General features: G+C 39.9%; 1 protein-coding gene across 6 annotated transcripts in view; it reads right to left on the bottom strand.

Moving 5' to 3' along the window:
* kif6 (kinesin family member 6) overlaps positions 1-22,948 on the bottom strand; it is a 569,609-nt gene that overhangs the window by 387,031 nt on the left and 159,630 nt on the right. For all 6 annotated transcript variants that reach the window (XM_073056062.1, XM_073056057.1, XM_073056056.1 and 3 more), the window contains one exon: positions 8,982-9,085. In XM_073056062.1, the coding sequence (XP_072912163.1) occupies positions 8,982-9,085 (104 nt within the window). The remainder of the gene's footprint in view (positions 1-8,981; positions 9,086-22,948) is intronic.

Below are 22,948 nucleotides of genomic sequence, written 5' to 3'. Positions count from 1 at the left end.
TCTAAGTGCGGCCTGACTGGTGTTTTATAACGACTCAGCATTATCTCCTTGCTTTTATATTCTATTCCCTTTGAAATAAATGCCAACATTGCATTTGCCTTCGTTAGCACAGACTCAACCTGTAAATTAGCCTTCTGGGAATCTTACATGAGGATTCTTAAGTCCCTCTGCACCTCTGATGTTTGCACTTTCTCCCCATTTAGATAACAGTCCGCACTATTGATCCTTTTTACCAAAATTCATTATCATGCATTTCTCAACACTATATTCCATCTGCCACTTTTTTGCTCATTCTTCCAATTTGTCCAAGTCCTGCTGCAAACACATTGCTTCTTGAGCACTACCCACCCCTCCACCCCCATCTTCGTATCATCTGGAAACTTTGCCAAAAAGCTATCAATTCCATTATCCAAATCATTGACAAATAATGTGAAAAGTAGCGGTCCCAATACTGACCCCTGAGGAACACCACTAGTTTCCAGCAGCCAACCAGAAAAGGTTCCTTTTATTTCTACTCGCAGCCTCCTGCCTGTCAGCCATTCCACTATCCATGCCAGTACCTTTCCTGTAATGCCTTAAGAATTTATCTTGTTAAGCAGCCTCATGTGTGGTACCTCATTAAATGCCTTCTGAAAGTCCAAGTAAATGATATCCACCGCCTCTCCTTTGTCCACCCTGCTTGTTACTTCTCGAAGAACTCCCACAGATTTATCAGGCAAGATTGCCCTTCACAGAAACCATGCTGACTTTGACTTATTTTATCATTAGTCTCCAAGTACCTCAAAACCTCATCTTTAACAATAGACTCCAACACTTGCCCAACCACTGAGGTTAGGCTAACTGTAGCCATGAGCTCTCCCCTCATTCTTCTAAAACTAGCAAGTACAGACCCAGAGCCATCAAATGTTCCTCATATGTTAACCCTTTCATTCTGGGATCATTCTTGTGAAGCTCCTCTGAATCTTCTCCAATGTCAGCACACCTTCTCCTAGATAAAGGATGGAAAACTACGCACCATATTCCAAGTGAGATCTGACTAATGCCTAATAAAGCCTCAACATTACAGGCTTGCTTTTATATTTTAGTCCTCTTGAAATGAATGCTAACATTGCATTTGTCTTCCATACTACCAGCTCAAACTGCAAGTAACCTTCAAGGAATTCTGCACTCGGGACTCCCAAGTCTCTCTGCACCTCTGATTTCTGAATTCACTCCTCAGGAAGACCAGGAAAGTTAGATCTGAAGAGCAGGCTGATACTTAAACACTAGTCAATACCATTAAAACAGTATCTATTATTATTGCAATTTGTGATGTTTCAATTAGTTTTAATGACAATGTCTTTAAAAACATTATTAAAACTGGGTTTAAAGCTCTTTGACATAAGCTAAAGGCCTGAAAAATAATATACAATTCTTTTTTATCCTTTCTCTATTTTTTAAAACCAGAGTCACACAAGACTGTCTACAATTTTTTTGCACTGCATCTCACTTGAGCTGTGTTAACTGGAGGGTAAGTTGTACGTATGGTTTTGTAGGTTACTTAACTTTGCCAGCAACCATTGCCTTGAAACATCCTTTCAAAATTCATGTTAAAAATCCATTTTACTGACCAGAACAATTGCTGCTGGCCAGTACTCTGTACATTATCTGCTCAAATCTACACAAGTCAAATCTTCGTATACTATCAGATTACAAAAAAAGCAAGTTATGGCATTTCTCCAACACATACAACTTGCTTTGTTTCCAAGCAATTAGTGCAGTAACAGTGACACCATGGAAAATGCTAGTGTGCGTGTTTGTGTGTGCATTTTAATCTTTTAAACTGTTGTTTCAACAAACTGAGAAAACAATTTGTAAAAATTACTCCAGTTATAATTTTGAACAAAACAGTGCTTTCTTTCTTCCTTGTAAAACCTCTTTGTTCAGGCAGCTAGAGCCTATTTTGTACTTCTCTTTTACTTAGTAATTTCCTGGTTTCCTGTCCCTGTATGGTTGAACCAGTTCCAGGATTTTGGCAACAACGTTTTCAGGCTCAAGTCAGGTATAATATAACACTGTCAATACAAAAGGAACATTTTATGCTCTGTTTCACTACTGCTGCCAAGTATCCTAGCACAAAGCTGAATACATTCAACCAAAGGTTCAATTTTTTAATGTAAGTTTCAAGATAGGGGATATTGTCCTAGATACCTTGCAGATTCCAATAGCTTAAGATGCTCAAGACAGGATTGTGCTGGAAGATTCTGCTAACTTACTAATTCAGCTTACTAGTAGGTTAATTTCCTGCTTCAGTGATAATAAGCAAACAGACTCATTACGTGTGAGCTACATCAGTGTGTTTACATCAGCATCTCCAATCAAGCGCTAGCTGCTTGCCATTTGCAATTTGCTATTTGTTTTGCTGCATCTTAGCTTGTGATATTTTGGAGAATTTCCCATTTACACATAATTCAAATCAAAGGCAAAGCTGCAGGTTCAGTTTAGATTCATTCTCTTTCATTAACATGTGGTAAATACTTCTCAGTGCAGAAAATTAAATTTAAGGCAATTTCCTGTTCACTGAATCATTCATATTGGAATAGCAAATAAGCTGGTTCTTAAAAGCTTGGCTTGTCACTTGGTGAGTAACTCTTTAAGAACACTGCATCTGGTACACAGTTTACATAGCTGGGCATCCCTAATCTGTGCTGTTTCCAGCACTTGAACTTGGGCAGCAATGGGCTGGCAAGATTAGATAAGTGAGATTTTTTAAAAAGACTATGGCATTACTGCAATTCAGTGTTATCTGTGGGGAAGCTCTGTGCATGTTAGCTTGTTGGGTCTTTCAAATTCATATTGAATGAAAATGGAAGAGGTAGCAACATCCAAACAATAAGTCAGTTTCTCATGAGAGGAGGAGGAAAAATTTTGGGTAACAGTATTGAAAGACATTTTTTCAATTTTGATTTGATAAAAATCAGTAAAAGCTCTCACAATCAAAGGTAAATTGAATTTCCTTTCAGTAATGAGCCACACAGCACCCAGATGATTAATCAGGTTTTACAAAGTGCCCTAATGTTCCATTCCTACTTAGCTAAACTGCACACATTACTTAATGTTTAATGGAGTTTAATAAGAACACTGACTTACCCAAATGAAATAAAAACTGTAATGGCTGCAATTGCTCACCGGGATGGGCACATCTGTGGGGATTTCAGATCAATTTTCTTTCAAAAATTTGGCTTTTCCTAAAAGAGGTAATTTATTGAAATCTTCTTTTGAGTGTTTCCAATCCATAAAGAATGAGTCACTGAATTTCAGGTTGATGATCAATGAATTTCCATTGATCAGTTTCACTGGTTGTTGTTTTGAGGATAGCCAATGCTCCTCAAGAAGAGAGATACCAATCATTGGAATTTAAACAGTTAATTGCACAAGAAAAAGAACCATGCAAATATCAAGAGAATCAACCTTATAGACACAAGAAGGGAAAAGTAACTGTGAGAATTGTGAGGTGGAGGTCTCGACCTGAAAATTTCACTGTCCTTTTACTTATATAGATTATGCCTGCCCCTCTAGTTCCTCCAGGGGTTTGAAGTTGTTGAAAAATGTCAAAGTGTTGTTAAAAAAGAAATTGTGACATATGTATTTGAAGAAAAGTGGACAACTGTAGCAAAAGGAAGTCAGCACAATTCTGAGAAGAAAATTGAAGCCTGTGCACACAAAAGTTTTCTGAAAGAGATGTACTAAGATTAGGATTCTTTTCACTTATGCCTTAATTAGCTTAATTTTCATTAACTGACACAGAGACCAAATTAGGATGATTGAAGTACAGGGTTTCAAGAAAAATGAGCAACAACGTGCAGGGTTTCTGCATTACATGCCAAGGATCACTATCTTAACCACAAAGTACTAGAAAAGAACAGGGACATCAATTATTGCAATACTGTGCCTCCTATCCAACTCCTTCCACACTTGTTCCTGCCATTCTACTTATTATCAAAAACTTGGTTCTAATTTTTATAACAGCACAAATTACTGGAAGCAATCTTCCAGAATGTTTGATCTAGTGATAATATATATTGAGAAATCTGGGACATCTAAAACAGAAATATTTAAAATGATGAGATTTAAGATAAATAAATTAAAACATAGACTGGATAAGGTCAAGACTTTTTTGTCTTATTGCAACATTTTAAAATCAATGAGCAATAATCATTTCAAGATTATAAATACAGACCAGATACACTGACAAATCTACACTGTATCCAATTATTTTTATGCCTTTAGTCCACAGACTGGATCCATTAGTGTGTTCTTTTAATACCTAACCAGCAAATAAAAGTGGCTATTATAGTGCTAGTAATAATTCACATCCATTGGTCCTTTGCGCCTCAAGTTTACCTTCGCAGGAATGACATTTCCAGCCATCTGTCATTGATCTAAAGACATCATAGGTTCCAAAGTGCATGCTTCCCCCCTTGCTGAGAGTGATGTACTACATTACAATTCTCTTCACCTATGCCTTAATTATCACCTTTGATTAGTTGACACAAAGACCCAAGTAGAATGATTGAAATGTAAGATTGCAAGAAAATTCAGCAATAATGGGCTAGATTTTGGCAATTACATGCTAAAAATTACTGTCTTAAACATGAACGAAGTACTTGAAAAAGCAGGGCCATCAACTATTGCAATACTGTAACTCTGACCCAACTCATTCATTTGGGGGCAGCCTATGACTTTCATGGAATGTTCACTACTGGTTCTACAGTGAGACTCTGGGAAACGTTGTTGAACAGTAGGATCTTGGAATACAAATACAAAGTTCCCTGAAATTAACAACACATTTGCACAGAGTGCTTGCCTTCACTAATTGTGTCATTAAGGACACAAGTAGGGACACTATCTTATATTTGTATAAGTCATTGGTTTGGCTGCATTTGGAGTATTGTGTGCAGTTCGGATCTCCCAGATTTAGGTAAAAAGTGATTAAGCTGGAAAGGGTGCAGAAAAGTTTCACAAGGATATTACTGGGACCAAAGTGCTTGAAGTTGGATAAACTAGGGCAATTCTTCCTGAAGTGAAGGAGGTGGGAGGTGACCTTAAAGAAGTTTATAAATTTATAAGAGCTATTGATTGGGTAGATGGTCACAGTGCTTCTCCAAGCATAAAGCTAGTGATCATAGATTTCAGATGAGAGGGGAAAGATTTAAGGGACAATTTTTTCCCACACGGAGGATGATAGGTAAATGGAAAGAGTTGCAAGTGGAAGTGGTAGAAGCATGTACAATTACAAAGTTTAAAAGATATTTGAACAAGTAGCTGGATACTAGTAAGGTTTAGAGAGACACGGGCCAAGCACAGGTCAATGGGTTTAGTGTACAGTCACCTCGGTTGGCATGAACAAGTTGGGGCAAAAGGTTTAGTTCTGTACTGTTTATGAATCTACAAAGTGACCTTGATTTCCTGCACATTGCTAAAGGCCCAACATGTCAGAATCATGTCAGCAATGGTCACTTCACTATTCGCTCTCTTTTCATAAGGGTCAAATCTGAACGAGTTGTTATAAATTGGCAGCAGGAATAGGCAGGCCATTCTGCCAACGAATAGCATGGCTGATATGATTTTGAAACCTCAACTGTGATATCTGTTTATCTGTTACAGTCTTTAACCCTTTTGCTTACCAAGTATCCCCTTGGCTTTGCCTTAAAAATATTAACAGTCTATATTTCAACCATCCTTCTGAGGAAAAGCATTCCAAACTCTCATGACCAAAATGGGTATTTACTTATTTTTAAACAGTGATATTAGTCTCAATTCTCCCAAGAGAGGAAACACTCTCCACATACTCTCAAGACCCCTCAGGATTTTATACTAAGCATCAATCAAGTTCTCTCTCACTTTACTCCAGTGGATACAAAGTCCACCCTTTCCTCTTATGGCAATCTGCCTCCTTCAGTTAATAGCCAAGTGAACCTTATTTGAACTTCTAATGCATTAACATTTTCCTTATATTAGGAGGGCAATATTATGCACGGTACTCTAGATATGGTCTCATCAGTATCCTATATAGGTGAAGCATAACCTCTCTATTACTGTATTCAGATCCCATAGCAACAAATGATAAATCTTGATCAATAATGACCATTGGACTGTGAGGAATTTGCAGCTTTATCTGCTCTTTTTCAAGAAAATCTGTCTTCAATTAAATCCAAAGACGAGTTTACATGTTTACATCCACGTGCCTGTGGGCATGATTTACAAAAGTTCAGTGGATTCTGGTTAATTTCAGCTGCTTATTTCAGACAACTGTTATAGAAAAAAATCTTATTGAGAAAATAGTTAAGATTCTCTTTCTTTATTTGGGACACTATGCCGCTTAATTGGGGCAGGAGACTTGCAGAAGTTTCTAACTAGCATCAGTTGTGTGCACTCTAGTGTCTGTTTGACACTACACCATGCTCAGAGCAAACAGACTTTAAATGGCATAATTTGCATGTGTTTCTGTCTAAATAGCAGTGATTTTTGTGACTGATATTTGGCTAGAAATAAGCAGTAAAACAATCCAGAACTGTTTTCTTCACTGCAGTTTCAAACATTCAGGCTTGAAAATGCCAGAAATGGCTGCGAGTGAAAATTAAACTATTTCAATATTTCAACAAGTTAGAAATTATATAGATATCAACAGTCATCTTGAATATTACAATGAAAATGAAGATTTGGATGATGCAATCATCAAAATGATTGTATGAAGGCAGTCCATCATCATCACTAGGTGTCTGCACTGATTTTGTTCATTTACAGTCAATCAAAAGAACACGGTAGCATAAATTCCTCCATTGATAACTGTTAGGAACTAATACACAGTTTCATAGTACTGTATTAGTATTGGTAGTGTTTTAATTTGTTCTGTATTTCATTTAAATACATAATTTGTTACTCAGTTAAAAGATATGCCTTTTTAACTGTTTCCATGAAACCTCAGTTGATTGGAACAGCTGCTTAATTGGGCCAAAATACACTGGTGTCGATGTGTCCTAGTTAACCAGAATCCACTGCATATATAAATAGTAGGCTGCTAGTTTATAAAGAGCTCACTGGCACATCTTCGCAAAATGTTTATTGTTAGTTTTGTGGAAAACTCCTACATTGACCTTTAGCTGTAAGGTTAGTTCCATTACAAACTAATTTGAAGATGCATGGCTTTCTTGTCTCCGGGACTATTACGAAGTAGCAGTCAATTGTTTAATCATGATTGTTCTACAAATTTATTCCAGGAGCTGCTATAGTGCACTTTTTATCAATTCCATCTGCTGGAATGTGCCATTTGCAAGTATAGGTGCCATTTTTCTAGACAATAACAATGAAATCCACTTTGTTTTGCTCTAGATTTACTGCCCAGAAAGCAGCTCTCAGATAGTTCAACAGTTACAATATCATATGTTAGCAGTACAAGGGCTCATTGTATCATCTTGAGGAGGAGGATTCAGGAAGATTAGCCTTTCAAGAAGGCTAATATTTAATAAAATGAGGTCTGAGTTTAATTGGACCATGTGATGAAAACAGGAAGATATTTCCTAACTTAAAAGAAATTAAAGAAAGAAATTGGAATTAAACTTCAGTACCAGCAACATCTAATCATAAAGTTATATAGATTAGCAATAGGTCAGTGTTTATGTAACTCCACATCACTATAATCAGAGCACAACTGCTAGATACAATTAAAACTTTATAATACGAGGGGTGATTGATAAGTTTGTGGCTTAAGGTAGAAGGAATCCATTTTAGGAAACCTAGCACATTTATTTTTCAACACAGTCCCCTCCTACATTTGCACACACAGTCCAGTGGTCGTGGAGCATACGGATCTTGGACCTCCAGAAAGCGTCCACAGCATGGGTGATTGATAAGTTTGTGGCCTAAGGTAGAAGGAGATGAGTTATACAGCTCTCGTTATATGCATGTGCAGTTCAACTCTTTGAGTGATTATGCAGAAAGTTTGAAGTTAATAACTCATCAATTAATAACTCATCGGGGTGATTGATAGGTTTGTGGCCTAAGGTAGAAGGAGATGAGTTATTAACTTCAAACTTTCTGCATAATCACTCAAAGAGTTGAACTGCATGTGCATGTAACAAGAGCTATATAACTCATCTTCTCCTACCTTAGGCCACAAACTTATCAATCACTCCTTATATAGTACTTCAGTTCTTATCTTTGTCTTGAGCAACAAACAATCTGCTGGAAGAACTCAACGGGTTGAGCAACATCTGTAGGGAAGAAAGGAACCTTCAACGTTTCAAGTCGAAACCCTGCATCAGATTTCAAGTCCATTCACTCCACAGACGCTGCTCGATCTGCTGATCTCCTCCAGCAAGCTGGTTCTTGCTCCAGTTCCAGCACTCTCTTGGATCTCCTTGCCTGTCTCAGTTGTTTTGCTATAACTGATAAGCAATCACCCAAAAGATTTATCAATAAACTAGTCATCTGAATAATTCAGGTATCTGTTTATAGTGAGACTTGCAGGATACAGAAAATCTGATTCAAGTTCATAAAGAACGTCTGCAACAATGAACCAATCATTAAGTTTAAGCCATTAGTTAGGCATGCTGTGAAGCCACTTACATAGTCGTAGACAGAAATAGAAAGAGATGAAAGCATGAATGGTGTAAATTTGAAATTGGTACAATTGATAGAGGACCATGTTAATTTAAATGATCTTCTTTATGATAACTTAGTATGAAGTCATATATCTGTCTCTTATTTTACAATACAGGTGAGACAAATATAAAATCTGTGGACACAAGTCCTTCAAGTATATTCTAGTAGGAAAACATGTAAATTATAAGGAAAATTTGAGATTGCTAATAGTGGTACTAACAGAAGGGTTCTTCATAATTTTTTGTGATACTTCTCTCATTGATTTAACAAAGCATACAAATCCATTCATTTTAAGATTAATTTGTACAGCTACTGAGGATAAAAAAGATGAATGGTACTTCAGTTTTTCCTCTTCTGAGAGGCTGTCAGTCCTCGTCTGTCCAGTGACCATTGCTAGCTCATCCTTCAGCTCCTGGATTTCTTTCTTTAAGCGAAGAATCATCTACAAATGGAGACAATAATAACAGGGGAGAAAAGACAGCTGGAGTTAGTTTCCTGATGTAAGTTCTTTTAAAGCTCTTTCTGAATTGAGCCAATTTTTGGCTTCATCATCACAGAGATAAATTACAATGATATTTTATATAAAAATGACTATTACTGTTCCCAAAATAAACCCATTTTGCAGTTATAAAAATATACATTATGAAAATCTTGTTCAAATTCATAAATCATTGGTTTTCTTCTGGTTTGTAAGACAGCTGCATTCCTTGTATGGAGGACCCAGGAGGACAGTCAATTCCTGTAAACTAAACATAAACCGGGTTGCTAAATATTTTGTTCACCTGTCAGAAATAATTTAACAGATACACCCAATGATATATTAGCCTATCGTGGGGCACTGTTACTAAATACATATTGCTCCTTGTTTTTTCAACCTCCCTCTATAGTACTTTCAATATTCGGTAGGTGTAAATGAAATCACCCCTCATTGGGAGTGGACAGTAAAGAGTATCCTAACTGGATGCATCACTCGTATAGAAACACCAATTCCCAGAAACAGAAAATGCTACAGAAACTGGTGGATACAGCAGAGTTCATCACAGGAAAAGCCCTTCCCACTATTGAGTACATTTGCACTCAATGGCCACTTTACTAGGTACACCCCTGCTCGTTAATGCAGATATCTAATCAGCCAATAATGTGGCAGCAACTCAATGCATAAAAACAAGGTCAAGAGGTGCAGTTGTTGTTCAGACCAAATATCAGAATGAGAAAGAAATGAGATTTAAATTACTTTGACCATGGAATGATTTTTAGTGCTAGATGGAATGGTTTGAGTATCTCAGTAACAGTTAATCAGAGGAGAATGGCCAGACTGGTTCATTAGCTGTATTAAGGACCTCTGCACCTCACTTTGGCTGTCTTAACCAGCATGTTCATAGTTAGTGAGATGATCACTGAGATTGTACATTTGGTTATAATACCCTTCTCGACTCAGTGCCAACCTGATGTGGTCATTCCTGAGGAGACTCTCAATCTGAAGTTCTTGTAGTAGTCCAAGATAGGATCCTTTATTTTCCTCTGAAGATGATGCCACTTCAGCGCAATCTCCACTAGCTTATGTGGTAATGACCCGTACATGTTGACAAGGTCTAGCCATAATACAGCTATGTCTCCCTTCCTTTGCACACTTCCTTGATCAACTGGGAAACTCCACCCCTGTGTTCCAGACAAACTGGCACTCTAGGAATTCCTCCTTTCTGTACAGATGTATTGATGTAGCCATTTTGAGGAGAAACTCAGTTAGGTGAGACGAAACAATACTGAAAAATATCCTCCCTTCCACACTGAACAAGCGAGATGGATCTGAACCGCACAACGTCCTTGCAGTCTTCCTCTTTGGAGATCCAGACTCCCTTTGCACACCTCCACTGGGCCACAACCTTTCCCCTAAGCCAGATAGCCCTAACGAATTTCCAAAGTAGCTGGAGGAGCACTTGTACACCTTATAGGGTACACCACTGGTACCAGGGACAGAACTAGCTCTGGCTGCACCGACTACTTCCTGGATTTCCTTCCAGCTGGGACCCTTGCCATTGAACTCAACTGCAGGAGGAGGAGGATTTACTAGAGTGCATGGTCTTCTAGCTCCCACTCCCTCTCTAAGTCGCTGAGGATATAGATATAGATCCATCTTTTGTATGGAGCATGCGAGGTCCCCACTATGCTTCAGTTCTAGCAGCTGCTTGCTGAATCCATAGGAGTTCACAATAAAGGCAGCTCACTTCTTGGCTCTCTCTCTTCCCTGTCTTCTATGCTATTCTGCCCTACGTAGTGTCATAAGCTTACTTCAGAGTATGTTACGAAGCTTAGAAAATGCTGGTTTCTCTTCTTGACTTGCTCCCTCTATACTCTTTAGCCAGGATCAGAGCTCTTTGTACAGCTCGTGTATTTTGGCTGTTCAATGTCTAGGGGCCTTTGCTGGCTTTCTTCTCTACTAGGCCAAATCTGTCAGTAGCAAAGCTGACAATGATTGTTGACATAGTCGGGAGTCATCAGTCGACATCTCCCTTGGCTATTGCCTCAATGATATGGAGTGTGTCCTCCTTAAACTGTAGCCACTCTCTCTGATGGCTTGCTGGAAGCAACTTAATCCATACGTGTTCTGCTACTCTGGAGTGGTAGTTTCTGGCTCTTGGAGGTTCTGAGCACTCTGGGATGACTCTGGGCCAGGTTCATCCTGCATCTCACCAGGAGTAAATCCTGTGCTCTCTCCCACTCCAGGCATTTCATCTCGGCCTGATGTATTGGAACTATCTACAAGCATCACTCTGGAAGAATATTCAGTAGAAGGACAGCAGAGGTTCAAGAGGCAACTCACCAGCACTTCCTCAAACAGTTAGGGAATGGTCATAAACTCTAGCCTTAACAGTGGCACCCACATCTTATATAAAAAAATATATTCAGATCATACTGTTAACAAAAAAATTACCAATCCTTGCCAAAAGCTTTATTATCTCAGTAAACCTTTAAAAATATCTTTGATGTGGAATTTCTTCAGACACAAATAATAGGGGTAAAGCAAATGCTCATGAATCACAAGTAAAAAAACTAAAAAATGTTATGATTCTTCTTTAGCCATATCAAACATTATTTCTTAGCATTCAGCTGATCGACTATCAAGCTTCTTTTACTATTATTCTCAGAGGATATTTGTATATTTCAGTTAGTTTTTCTTGGTACCAAGTTTTTCTTCTGCAACTCTAGCCATGGTGCACTTTCTGACCTTGCCTTTCAAAACCTCGCTGCAACTTTGATGAGTCAACCATTTCTTCCTCCTTCTGAACTTTTCATTCGTTGCCCAGCACTTTGGGATTGTCCTCACTTGATTTCAATCTGATTTGTGACCAGAGGATCCCTAGCAATAGTTCCTCTTTAATGGCAGGTAAATCATTTCCCCCCCTGTAGATGTGGTTGTGTCTTTGTTTCAAATTGTTATGTTTCTATTGGTTTCAATATTATTTTATTATAATATATTGATAATATGCAGATATTTAAAGCAATTGTCACCTTGACATTTTTGGTCCTTTGTGTCGATGCAATCAGAAACATTCCCTCTGTGCTTTTCATCATCTCTTTTCTACAACTTAAAACCAGTATGTCTTCTTACTTTTCACACTCTGTTGAAGGATCCTTGACACAAAATGTTGACTTGATTTGATATTATTGGGGGGGGGGGGGGAAAGTGTGGAGAATGACCTAACAGAGGAAAGCCGCAGCAGTCAGGTCTTGGGCACTGAGTCTAGCTCTGTGGTTCAGAAGGGAAGGGGGTCGAAGAGACAAGCTGTAGTTATAGGGGATTTAGCAGTTAGAGCAATGGACAGGGGGCTCTGTGGACTAGAACGATGTTATGAAGCCTCCCAGGTCCAGGGTCAGAGACATCTCAAATCGAGTCCACAGCATTCTGAGATGAGAGAGTGAGCAGCCAGAGGCTGTTGTGTACTTTGGTACTAATAAGATGATTAGGAAGGGTAACAAGGTCATTCAAAGTGAGTTCAGAGAGTTAGGTGCTAAGTTAAAGTACAGAACCTCTACGGTTGTGATCTCAGGATTGCTACCCATGCCATGTGATAGTGTGGCCAGAAATAAGAAGATCATACAATTTAGCATGTGACTAACCAGATGGTACAGTAGGGAAGACTCTAGATTTTTGGATCATTTGGCTCTCTTCCAGCGAAGATAGGGCCTATATAGACGGGACGATTTGCACCTGAACTGGAGGGGGACTAGTATCCCTGTGGGAAGGTTTGCTAGTGCTTGATGGAGAAATTTAAACTGGAGTTGCAGGGGTATGGGAACCAAAGCACTGGAACTGATAACGGAGTAGTTGTGGGGAAGATGTTGCGAAGCCTACATACAAAGTCAGGAATTGGTGGAATTAATATTCCGAGTTGTGTATATTTCAAAGCACAGAACATTGTAGGAAAGGCAGATGAGTTTAGGGCATGGATCAGCACATGGAATTATAACATCAGTGAAATTTGATTGCAGCAGCGCCGATGGTTTGAGATTCTGAGGATCTATTGTTTCAGACGTGATAGATTGGGAGGGATTAAAGGGGGAGGGGAAGCATTACTGGTCAAGGAGAAGGTCACAACAGTGTTCAGACAGAACAGGCTACAGAGCTCATCTATTGATCCTCTATAGGTGGAACAAGGGAATAAGAATGGGAGAGTTTAAATTAATTTGGCAAGGAGATGGGAACCAGAGTAATAGGGCTAAGGATGGGGCAATTGGTATACAAGTCAATGCAGTGTATAGTGAGACTATGAGTAAGGACAAGCTGATGATATGGCAAAATTGCAGTCAGTGGGATGAGTTGAAGTGTAACATGGGGACAAAATTGAAAACTGTGATGGATACTATGTAAAAGGTGTTGTAATTGAATGCACAGTATATGAAATAACGTAGATGATCTTGTAGCACAGTTAGAGATTGACAAGACTATATTGTGGGCATCACTGAGTTGTGGCTAAAAAAAAGATCATGTTTAGGGACTTAATTAATATCCAAGGATACATATTGTACCAAAAGGACAGACAGATAGGCATATCTGTTGGTAGCTCTGTTGGTAAAAAATGAAACTAAATCCTTAGAAACACATTACATAGGATCATCAGATGTAGAATCCTTATGGGTAGAGTTAAGAAAATTCAAGGATAAAAATTCACTGATGGGAGTTATACACAGGCCCCCGATGTGGAGTACAAATATCAATGGGAAATAAAGAAGGTATTTAATAAGGGCAATGTTATGATAGTCATGGGGATTGGAAAAATCAGGTTGATGATGGATCCCAAGAGAGGGAATTGTAGAATGCCTGTGAAATTGCTTTTTAATGCAGCTTGTGGCTAGGCCCTCTAGACAAAAGGCAGTTCTGGATAGGGTGTTGTGTAATGAACCAGATTTGATTGCGGAGCTTAAGGTACAGGAACCCTTGGGAGGCTGATCATAATATGTTAGAATTCCCCCTGCAGTTTGGGAGGGAGAAGATAAAGTCAGACGTATCAGTATAGTGGAGTAAAAGGAATTATAGAAGCAATGGGACATACCTGACCAAAGTTCATTGGTAGGGAAAACTAGCAGGGATGGTGGTAGAACAGCAATAACTGGAACTTCTGGGGGCAATTCAGAAGGGTCAGGATAGATACTTCACTGTAGAAGACACTAGCAATTTGCCAGAAATTGGAGAGTATTGGAAGCATAAGTGAGTCTAGTTGCTATTACTAAGGAGAAGATGCTTCAGAAGCTGAATGTCTGAAGGTAGACAAGTCAACTGGACCAGATGTACTGTACCCCAGGGTTCTGAAAGAGGCAGCTAAAGAGATTGTGGAGGCATTACTAATGATCCTTGAAGAATCACTGATTCTGGAATAGTTCCAGAGGACTGGAAAATTGCAAATGTCACTCCATTCTTTAAGAAGGGAGGGAGACAAAAAAGAAAAGGAAATTATACACCAATTAGTTTGACTTCAGTAGCTGGGAAGATGTTAGAGTCCATTATTAAGGACTTGGAGGCACATGATAAAAACAGACCAAAGTCAGCATGATTTGCTTAAAGGGAAGTCTTGCTTGACGTATCTGGAATTCTTTCAAGAAATAAAAAGCAGGATAGACAAAGAGAGTCAGTGGTTAGTGTATTCAATTTTCAGAAGGTCCTTGACAAGGTGCAGTACACGAGTCCGCTTAACAAGATCCTACAGTATTATGAGAAAGGTACTAGCATGGATAGAAGAAATGCTGACCTACAGGAGGCAGAGTCAGAATAAAGGAGGCCTATTCTGATTAGTTGTCAATGACTCGTGGTGTTCCACAGGTGTTGGTATTGGGACTGATTCTTTTCACATTTCAGGTCAATGATTTGGATGATGGAATTGATAGCTTTGTGGCTAAGTTTGCGGACGATACAAAGATGAATGGAGGGACAGGTAGTGTTGAAGAAGCAAGGACTCTGCAAAAAAAAAACTTGGACAATGGGCAAGGAAGTGGCAGATGAAATATAGTGAAGGTGAGTGAACGATCATTCACTTTGGTAGAAGGAATAAAGGCAAAGACTATTAACAGGGTGCAAAATCATATATCAGAGGTTCAAAGTTCAAAGTAAATTTATTATCAAAGTACATATACGTCACAGTATATAACCCAGAGATTCATTTACTTGTGGTGTAAAGGAACTCGAGAGTCCTTGTACAGGAATCCTTAAAGGTTAATTTGCAGGTTGAGTCAGTAGTAAGGAAGGCAAATGCAATGTTAGCATTCATATTGAGAAGACTAGAATATAAGAGCAAAGATGTGACACTGAGGCTTTCTGAGGCATTGGTCAGACTGCACTTGGAGGATTGTGAGCAGATTTGGGCTCCTTATCCAATAAAAGATGTGCTGGCATTGGAGAGGATCCAGGCCTCAAGGCCTAATTAACAAAGGCTAACATACTATACGCCTTCTTAACCACCCAATCAATCTGCAGCGTAACTTCAAGGGATCTATGAACTTGGGCCCCAGATCCTTCTGTCCTCCACACTGCTAAGAATCCTGCCATTAACCTTCTATCATGTCTTCAAGTTTGACCTTTCAAAATGTATGACTTCGCACTTTTCCAGATTGAATTCATCTGCCATTCTCAACTCAACCTCTCTACTCATGCACAATACCACCAACCTTTATGGCATTGTCAAACTTACCCACCCTTCCTCTTCCTCATCCACGTCATTTACCAAAATCACAAAGAGGAGGGATCCTGAACAGATCCTTGCAGAACACTACTAGTCACTGACCTCCAGGCAGAATATGTTCTATCTACTACAACCCTCTGCTCTCTGTATGTTAGCCAATTTCAAGTCCACACAGCCAGGTTTTTCCATTGTCCCCATGCCTCATGACTCACTGGATGTTGTCAAATGGCTTACTAAATTCCATGTACAGGATCTCTGCCTTCATTAGTTCGTTTTGTCACTTCCTCAAAAAGCTCAGCCAGGCTTGTGAGGCGTGACTTCTACCTTACTAAATCATGCTGATCATCCTCAATCAGACTATGCTTCTTGAATTCTATCATAAATCCTATCCCTAAAAATTCTCTCCATTACTTTGCCCACCAATGAAGTATAAGTCCCATGATTATTGTTGTTACCTTTCTTGAACAAAGGAACAACACTTGCCATCCTCAAATTTTCTGGTGCTACTCCTATGACTAGTGTGGACACAAATATCATTGCCAAAGGTGCAGCAATCTCTACCCTCACTTCCCATAGTAACTTGGGTATATCTTATCCAGCCTTAGAGACTTATCTATCCTAATGTTTTTTTTTAAAGCTCCAACAGTGTATCCTTCTTAACCTCTACATACTCCAGCACATTAGCCTGTTCTATGCTGACTTCATATTTCTCAAAGTCCACCTCCTTGGTGAACACTGAGTCCACCACCCGGCAAATATTTCCCTTTTTATCATAAGCAGTACTACCCTCTCTCTACTCATCGTTTTGTCCTTCACATATATGTATAGTATCTTGGGGATTTTCTTAATCCTACGTGCCAAGACCTCTTAAATCACTCTTTAAGCTCCTTTCTGGCTACCTAAGAAACTCTCAAGAGTCCTGTCTTATTTTTGCTTATTAAACTCTAAGTACACTCCCTTTTTAACTAAGTGTTCCACCTTGTCAATCATTCTTCCTTCACCCTACATTCCTTTTCCTGTCTTATTAGGAGAAATCTATTCAGAACCCAATGCAAATGCTCCCTAAATGACCTCCATATTTCTGATGTGGGTTTCGCTGAAAACATCTGTTCCCAATTTGCACTCCCAAATATTACTGCCTAATACCATCATCATTAGCATCCCCCCCCCCCCAAGCAAGTACTTTAGCATATTATCTGCTCATATCCTTGTCCATGGCTATGCTAAAGATTAAGGAGTTGTCATCACTATCTCCGAAATGCTTGCCTATGAGAGCTCTACCACCTGACCAAGTTCATTGCTTCATACCAGATCCGGTTTGACCACACCTCTAGTTAGCCTGCCAACATACACTGTGAGGAATCCTTCCTGGAAACACCTAACAAATTCTGTCCCATCTAAACCATTTTGCAATACTAGTGAATCAATATTAGTTAAGTTGAAGTCACCCATGACGACAGCCATATTACATTCAATCTGTCAACATAAATCAAATGAATAAAATAGCCTTCTTCAATGTTGTAAGATGCAATGATTCAATGGCCCTGAGAATTCGGCTGCTAAAATACAGTATAATAATCACAATCACTGAGCTGATCATTGAATTAGTCACATCTTCATGAAGCTGATGAGAATTGAACTAATGGCTCTAGATCCTTAATTGAATTGCCTAGGAGATATATTTGACTATGCTCCAGAGGTCCAATCAGCGTTGGGAGTAAAGCTCTTCAAAGAGGTTACTCGCAAGTCAGCAAAGCTAGTATAAAAGGAGAGCTTCGTGGACTTTCGGACATTCCAGACGTCCATTCAGCATTGGGAGCAGAGCACTTCAATGAGGTTACTCACAGGACGGCGAAGCTTGTATAAAAGGAGAGCTTCGTGGGCATTCAGACATTCCAGAGGTCCAATCAATGTTGGGAGTAGAGCACTGTGAATTAAATAAAAATATAGAAGGGGCAAGCAGGGTGGCCATTGTTGGAAGTAGGCCAGTGCTAAGAGTAGGAGCATCAGGCCTTGACTCAAGATGCTGAAGCCAAAGAAACAGATTAGAGAATTTGGTTCTTTGTATTGTGCAGGCAGGACGGCAGATACAGCAGTGGAATGCTCCTCCTGTAGAATGTGGGAATTCATGGAATCTGATCGTCTCTATGATTACTACACCTGAGGGAAGTGCAGCCAACTCCAGCTCATGAAAAGCCACATTAAGGAGCTGGAACTGGAGTTGGATGAACTGAGGATCATCTGGGAGGCGGAGCATTTGATAGACTTTTGAGCAGGTGCTTACATCCAGAGTGCAGAATTCGATGAGTAGATGGGTGATCACAAAGAGAGGTAAAGGGAGAAGGAAGTCAGTGCAGTGTCCCCTTGTAGCCATACCCCTTTGGATGCTGCCGAGGAGGATAACCTATCTGGGCAAGGCAACCACAGCCAGACCAATAGCACTATGGTTAGCTCTGAGCCTCACAAGGCTAGGGTGAAGTCAGGTGGAGCAATAGTCATAGGGGACTCGACGGTTAGGGGGGCAGATAGGAGATTTTGTGGCAGCAAAAGAGACGCCAGGATAGTGTGTTGCCTCCCAGGTGCTAGGGTCCAGGATGTGGCTGAGCAGTTGCAGAATATTCTTGAAGGGGAGGGTGAGCAGCCGGAGGTCATGGTACATGTTTGTCCCAATGACATAGACAGGAGAGGGGTAGAGGTCTTGCGCAGTAAGTTTAGGGAGTTAGGAAGGAGACTGAAGAACAGGATCTCCAAGGTGGTAATCTCCGGATTACTCCCAGTGTAATGAGCTACTGAAGGTCAGAACAGGAAGATAGTGCAGATGAATAAGTGGCTGAGGAGATGGTGCAGGAGGCAGGGTTTCAAGCTCTTGGATCATTCGAACCTTTTCTGGGGAAGGGGTGACCTATACAAGTGGGATGGGTTGCACCTGAACTGGAGGGGAACCAATATCCTGGGAGGGAGGTTTGCTAATGCTATTGGGAAGGGTTTAAACTAGATTTGCATGGGGGTGGAAACCAAAGTCAAGAGGCAGAGGATGGTTGGTGCACAAGTAGTGACACCTTGGAGGGAGTTTATGAGAAAGGATAGGCAGATAATAGAGTAAAGAAGCACACAGCCAGATGGTTTGACATTTATCTATTTTAATGCAAGGAGTATTATAAGCAAGGCAGGTGAACTTAGAGCGTGGATCAAAATATGGAACTATGATGTTGTGGCCATTACAAAGACTTGGATCATTCAGGGGCAGGAATGGTTGCTGGCTTTAGATATTTCAAAAAGTACAGTGAGAGAGGCAAAAGAGTGAGTGGCACTGCTAATCAGGGATAGTATCAAGGCTGCAGAAAAGGAGGAGGTCATGGAGGGAATGTCTACTGAGTCATTATGGGTGGAAGTCAGAAACAGGACAGGGGCAATAATTTTATTGGTGTTTTTTTAATAGACCCCCCCTCCCCAATAATAACAGAGACATCGAGAAGCAGATAGGGAGGCAAATTCTGGATTGGTGTAATAATAATAGGATTGTTGTGATGGGAGATTTTAACTTTCCTAATATTGACTGGCAATTCCTTAGAGCAAGGGGCTTAGATTGGGTGGTTTGTTACGTGTGTTCAGGAAGGCTTCCCAACGTGATATGTAGATAAGCCAACTAGAGGAGAGGCTGTACTTGATCTGGTATTGGGAATTGAACCTGGTCAGGTGTCAGATCTCTCGGTGGGAGACATTTTGGAAGTAGTCATCACAAATCTATCTCCCTAACCATAGCCCTGGAGAGTGATAGGAGCAGACAAGTTAGGAAAGCGTTTAATTGGGGTAGGGGGAAATATGATGCTATTAGGTAGGAATTTGAGAACATAAATTGGGAATTGGGAGCAGATATTCTCAGGGAAATGCACAGCAGAAATGTAGCAAATGCTCAGGGAATATTTGCATAGCATTCTGCATAGTTATGTTTCATTGAGACGCAGAAAGGATGGGAGGGTAAAATAACCATGGTGTACAAAGGATGTAGAAAATCTAATTAAGAAAAGAAAAGCTTATGAAAGGTTCAAGAAACGAGGTACTGTTAGAGCTCTGGAAAATTAGAAGGGTGCCAGGAAAAAGCTCAAGAATGAAATTAAGAGGATAGAAGGGGCCATGTGAAGGCCCTGGCAAACAGAATTAAGGAAAACCCCAAGGCATTCTACAAGTATGTGAAGATCAAGTGGATGAGCCATGTGAGAATAGGACTAATCAGGAGCGAGTGTGGAAACATGTGCATGGAGCCGGAGGAGGTAGTGGAGGTACTTCATGAATACTCTGCTTCAGTATTCACCAGTAAAAAGGACCTTGGCAATTGTGGGGATGACTTACAGTGGACTGAAATGCTTGAGTATATAGACATTAAGAAAGAGGATGTGCTGGAACTATTGAAAGGTATTAAATCACATAAGTCTCCAGGATTCTACAAGATATACCCCAGGTTACTGTGGGAAGCAAGGGAGGAGATTGCTAAGCCTCTGATAATGATCTTTGCATCATCAATAGGTACAGGAGAAGTACCAGAGGATTGGAAGGTTGCAAACATTGTTCCCTTGTTCAAAAAAGGGAGTAGAGATAACCCAGGAAATTATACACTAGTGAGACTTACTTTAGAAGTGGGCAAGTTGTTGAAGAAGATTCTGAGAGGCAGGATTTATGTGCATGTGGAGAGTCATAATCTGATTAGGGATAACCAGCATGGCTTTGTCAAGGGCTAGCCATGCCTTACAAGTCCAATTAAATCCTTTGAGGATGTAACACAATAACAGTGATGGAAGTAGAACAGTGGATGTAGTGTATATGGATTTCAGTAAGGCATTTGATAAGGTTCTGCATCCAAGGCTCCTTCAGAAAGTAAGGAGGCAGGGGATCCAAGGAGACCTTGTTTTGTGGATCCAGAATTGGCTTGTCCACATTAGGCAAAGGGCGGTTATAGGTGGTTCATATTCTGCATGGAGGATGGTGACAAGTGATTTTCCACAGGGATCTGTTCTGGGACCTCGTCCTATGATTTGTATAAATGACCTGGACAAGGAAGTAGAAGGGTGGGTTAGTAAGTTTGCTGATGACACAAAAGTTGGGAGTGTTGTGGATAGTCTGAAAGGTTGCCAGGGGTTACAGCGGGACATCGATAGGATGTAGAACCGGGCTGAGAAGTGGCAGATGGAGTTCAACCCAGATAAGTGTGAAGTGGTTCATTTCGGTTGGTCAAATTTGAAGACAATATAGTTATTAATGTTAAGACTCTTGGCAGTGTGGAGGACCAGCAAGATCTTGGGGTCCGTGTCCATAGGACACTCAAAGCTGTTGCGCAGGTTGACAGTGTTGTTAAGAAAGAGTATGGTGTGTTGGCCTTCATCAATCATGGGATTGAGTTCAAGAGCTGTGAGATAATGTCACAACTATATAAGACCTTAGTTAGACTCCACTTGGAGTACTGTGTTCAGTTCTGGTCACCTCATTACAGGAAGGATGTGGATACTATACAGAGAGGTTGCAGAGGAAATTTACAAGGATGTTGCCTGGACTGGAGAGTATGCCTTATGAGAATAGGTTGAGTGAACTTGGCCTTTTCTCCTTGGAGCAATGAAGGATGAGAGGTGACCTGATAGAGGTGTATAAGATGATGAGAGGCAATGATCATGTGGATAGCCAGAGGCTTTTTCCCAGGGCTGAAGTGGCTGAAAGAGGGTGCATAGTTTTAAGATGCTTGGAAGTAAGTACAAGGGAGATGTCAGAAGTAAATTTTTCACACAGAGAGAGTGGTAGGTGCGTGGAATGCACTGCCAGTGAAGGCGGTAGAGGCAGACACAAAAAGGTCTGTTAAGAGACTTTTAGATAGGTACATGGTGCTTAGTAAAATAGAAGGCTATGCAGTAGTGAAATTCCAGTCAGTTTCTAGAGTAGGTTCGATGGTCGGCATAACATTGTGGGCCGAAAGGCCTGTAATGTGCTGTAGATTTCTATGTTTCTATGCTCCATAATGCTGCTCAATAGAAATGCTCAGCTAAAAGAATTTCACAAGGATTTGACCATATTTTGTCATACACGGCACAAGAAACCGTATTCTTCGACAGGAGATAGGCAGAATCTCAGACTATGCACAAGAGCATGGACAATGGAGTTGATCTAGAAATATCACTGGAGTAGACTCATAGAGTCGTAGAACTGCAGAGCACAGGAAAAGGCCTTTGGCCAATACATTTCCATGCCAATCAAGATGTACTGTATATTCAAGCTAATCCCATTTTCCAGCACAGCCCATATCCCTCTTAACTCTTGTCATCCATATAGCTGTTCACATCCTTCTTAAATTTATTTAAAGTATCTGTCTCAACCACTCTTTTAGGAGCAATGTCTAAGCACTGTCCGTGGGAATTTGAGATCAGCCACAATTAATACACAGTTCAGGCACTCAACGGAGCACTTTAGAACCAATGCTTTTTACACTCATAAGCAGGTGCAATGTTGCTCAATTTCTCAGCATGAACTGTTGGTTTGTTTAATAGTAGATCATTTACAATTTTACATCAAATCTTTAATGTAAATAATGTCATTGTGGCATTACAATTTTTAATTTGACAAACTATTAAAACAATAAACCTAACTTGTCAGTACAGTGAATAATAAATATAATTCTGACAGGCTCTCAGACTTGCTTAGGATTGTCCTGTAGTGCATATGGTTAGCATTTATCTTCAACCATGAATATATGTACCTCTTGATAATTACCAATTTTGCAATCAGAAAATGCAATATCTTCTCTTGAAAGCTAAATTATAGGGATCACAAGAAAGATACGTTAAAGCTAAAGAGTGAAGCCAGCTGTAAATGGCACCTTCTCTACATGATCCTACATTAGAAATTGTGATGAAAGATTGTTGTCAACCCAAAGCATGGCAGGACTCTGTTTCCCACTGCATAGAAAGATGCAATTTGTTTTAATTTGCATCTGATTCACATCAATCCACATCTTTTTTAATAGGAAGTTGGCTCTACTTGTGTCACTAAAATAAATATTGACATCATCAATTATAAATTTTTATGCCAGATTATTAATGCTGCCCAGTTACCCTGGAAATTGAACCATATCCTTAATGCAAGCCTGATATATA

The sequence above is a fragment of the Hemitrygon akajei genome, chromosome 9 (genome assembly GCF_048418815.1).
Source record: "Hemitrygon akajei chromosome 9, sHemAka1.3, whole genome shotgun sequence".
NCBI lineage: Eukaryota > Metazoa > Chordata > Chondrichthyes > Myliobatiformes > Dasyatidae > Hemitrygon > Hemitrygon akajei.
The sequence above is the reverse complement of the archived record's forward strand: the minus strand, read 5'-3'. Positions and strand labels throughout refer to the sequence as shown.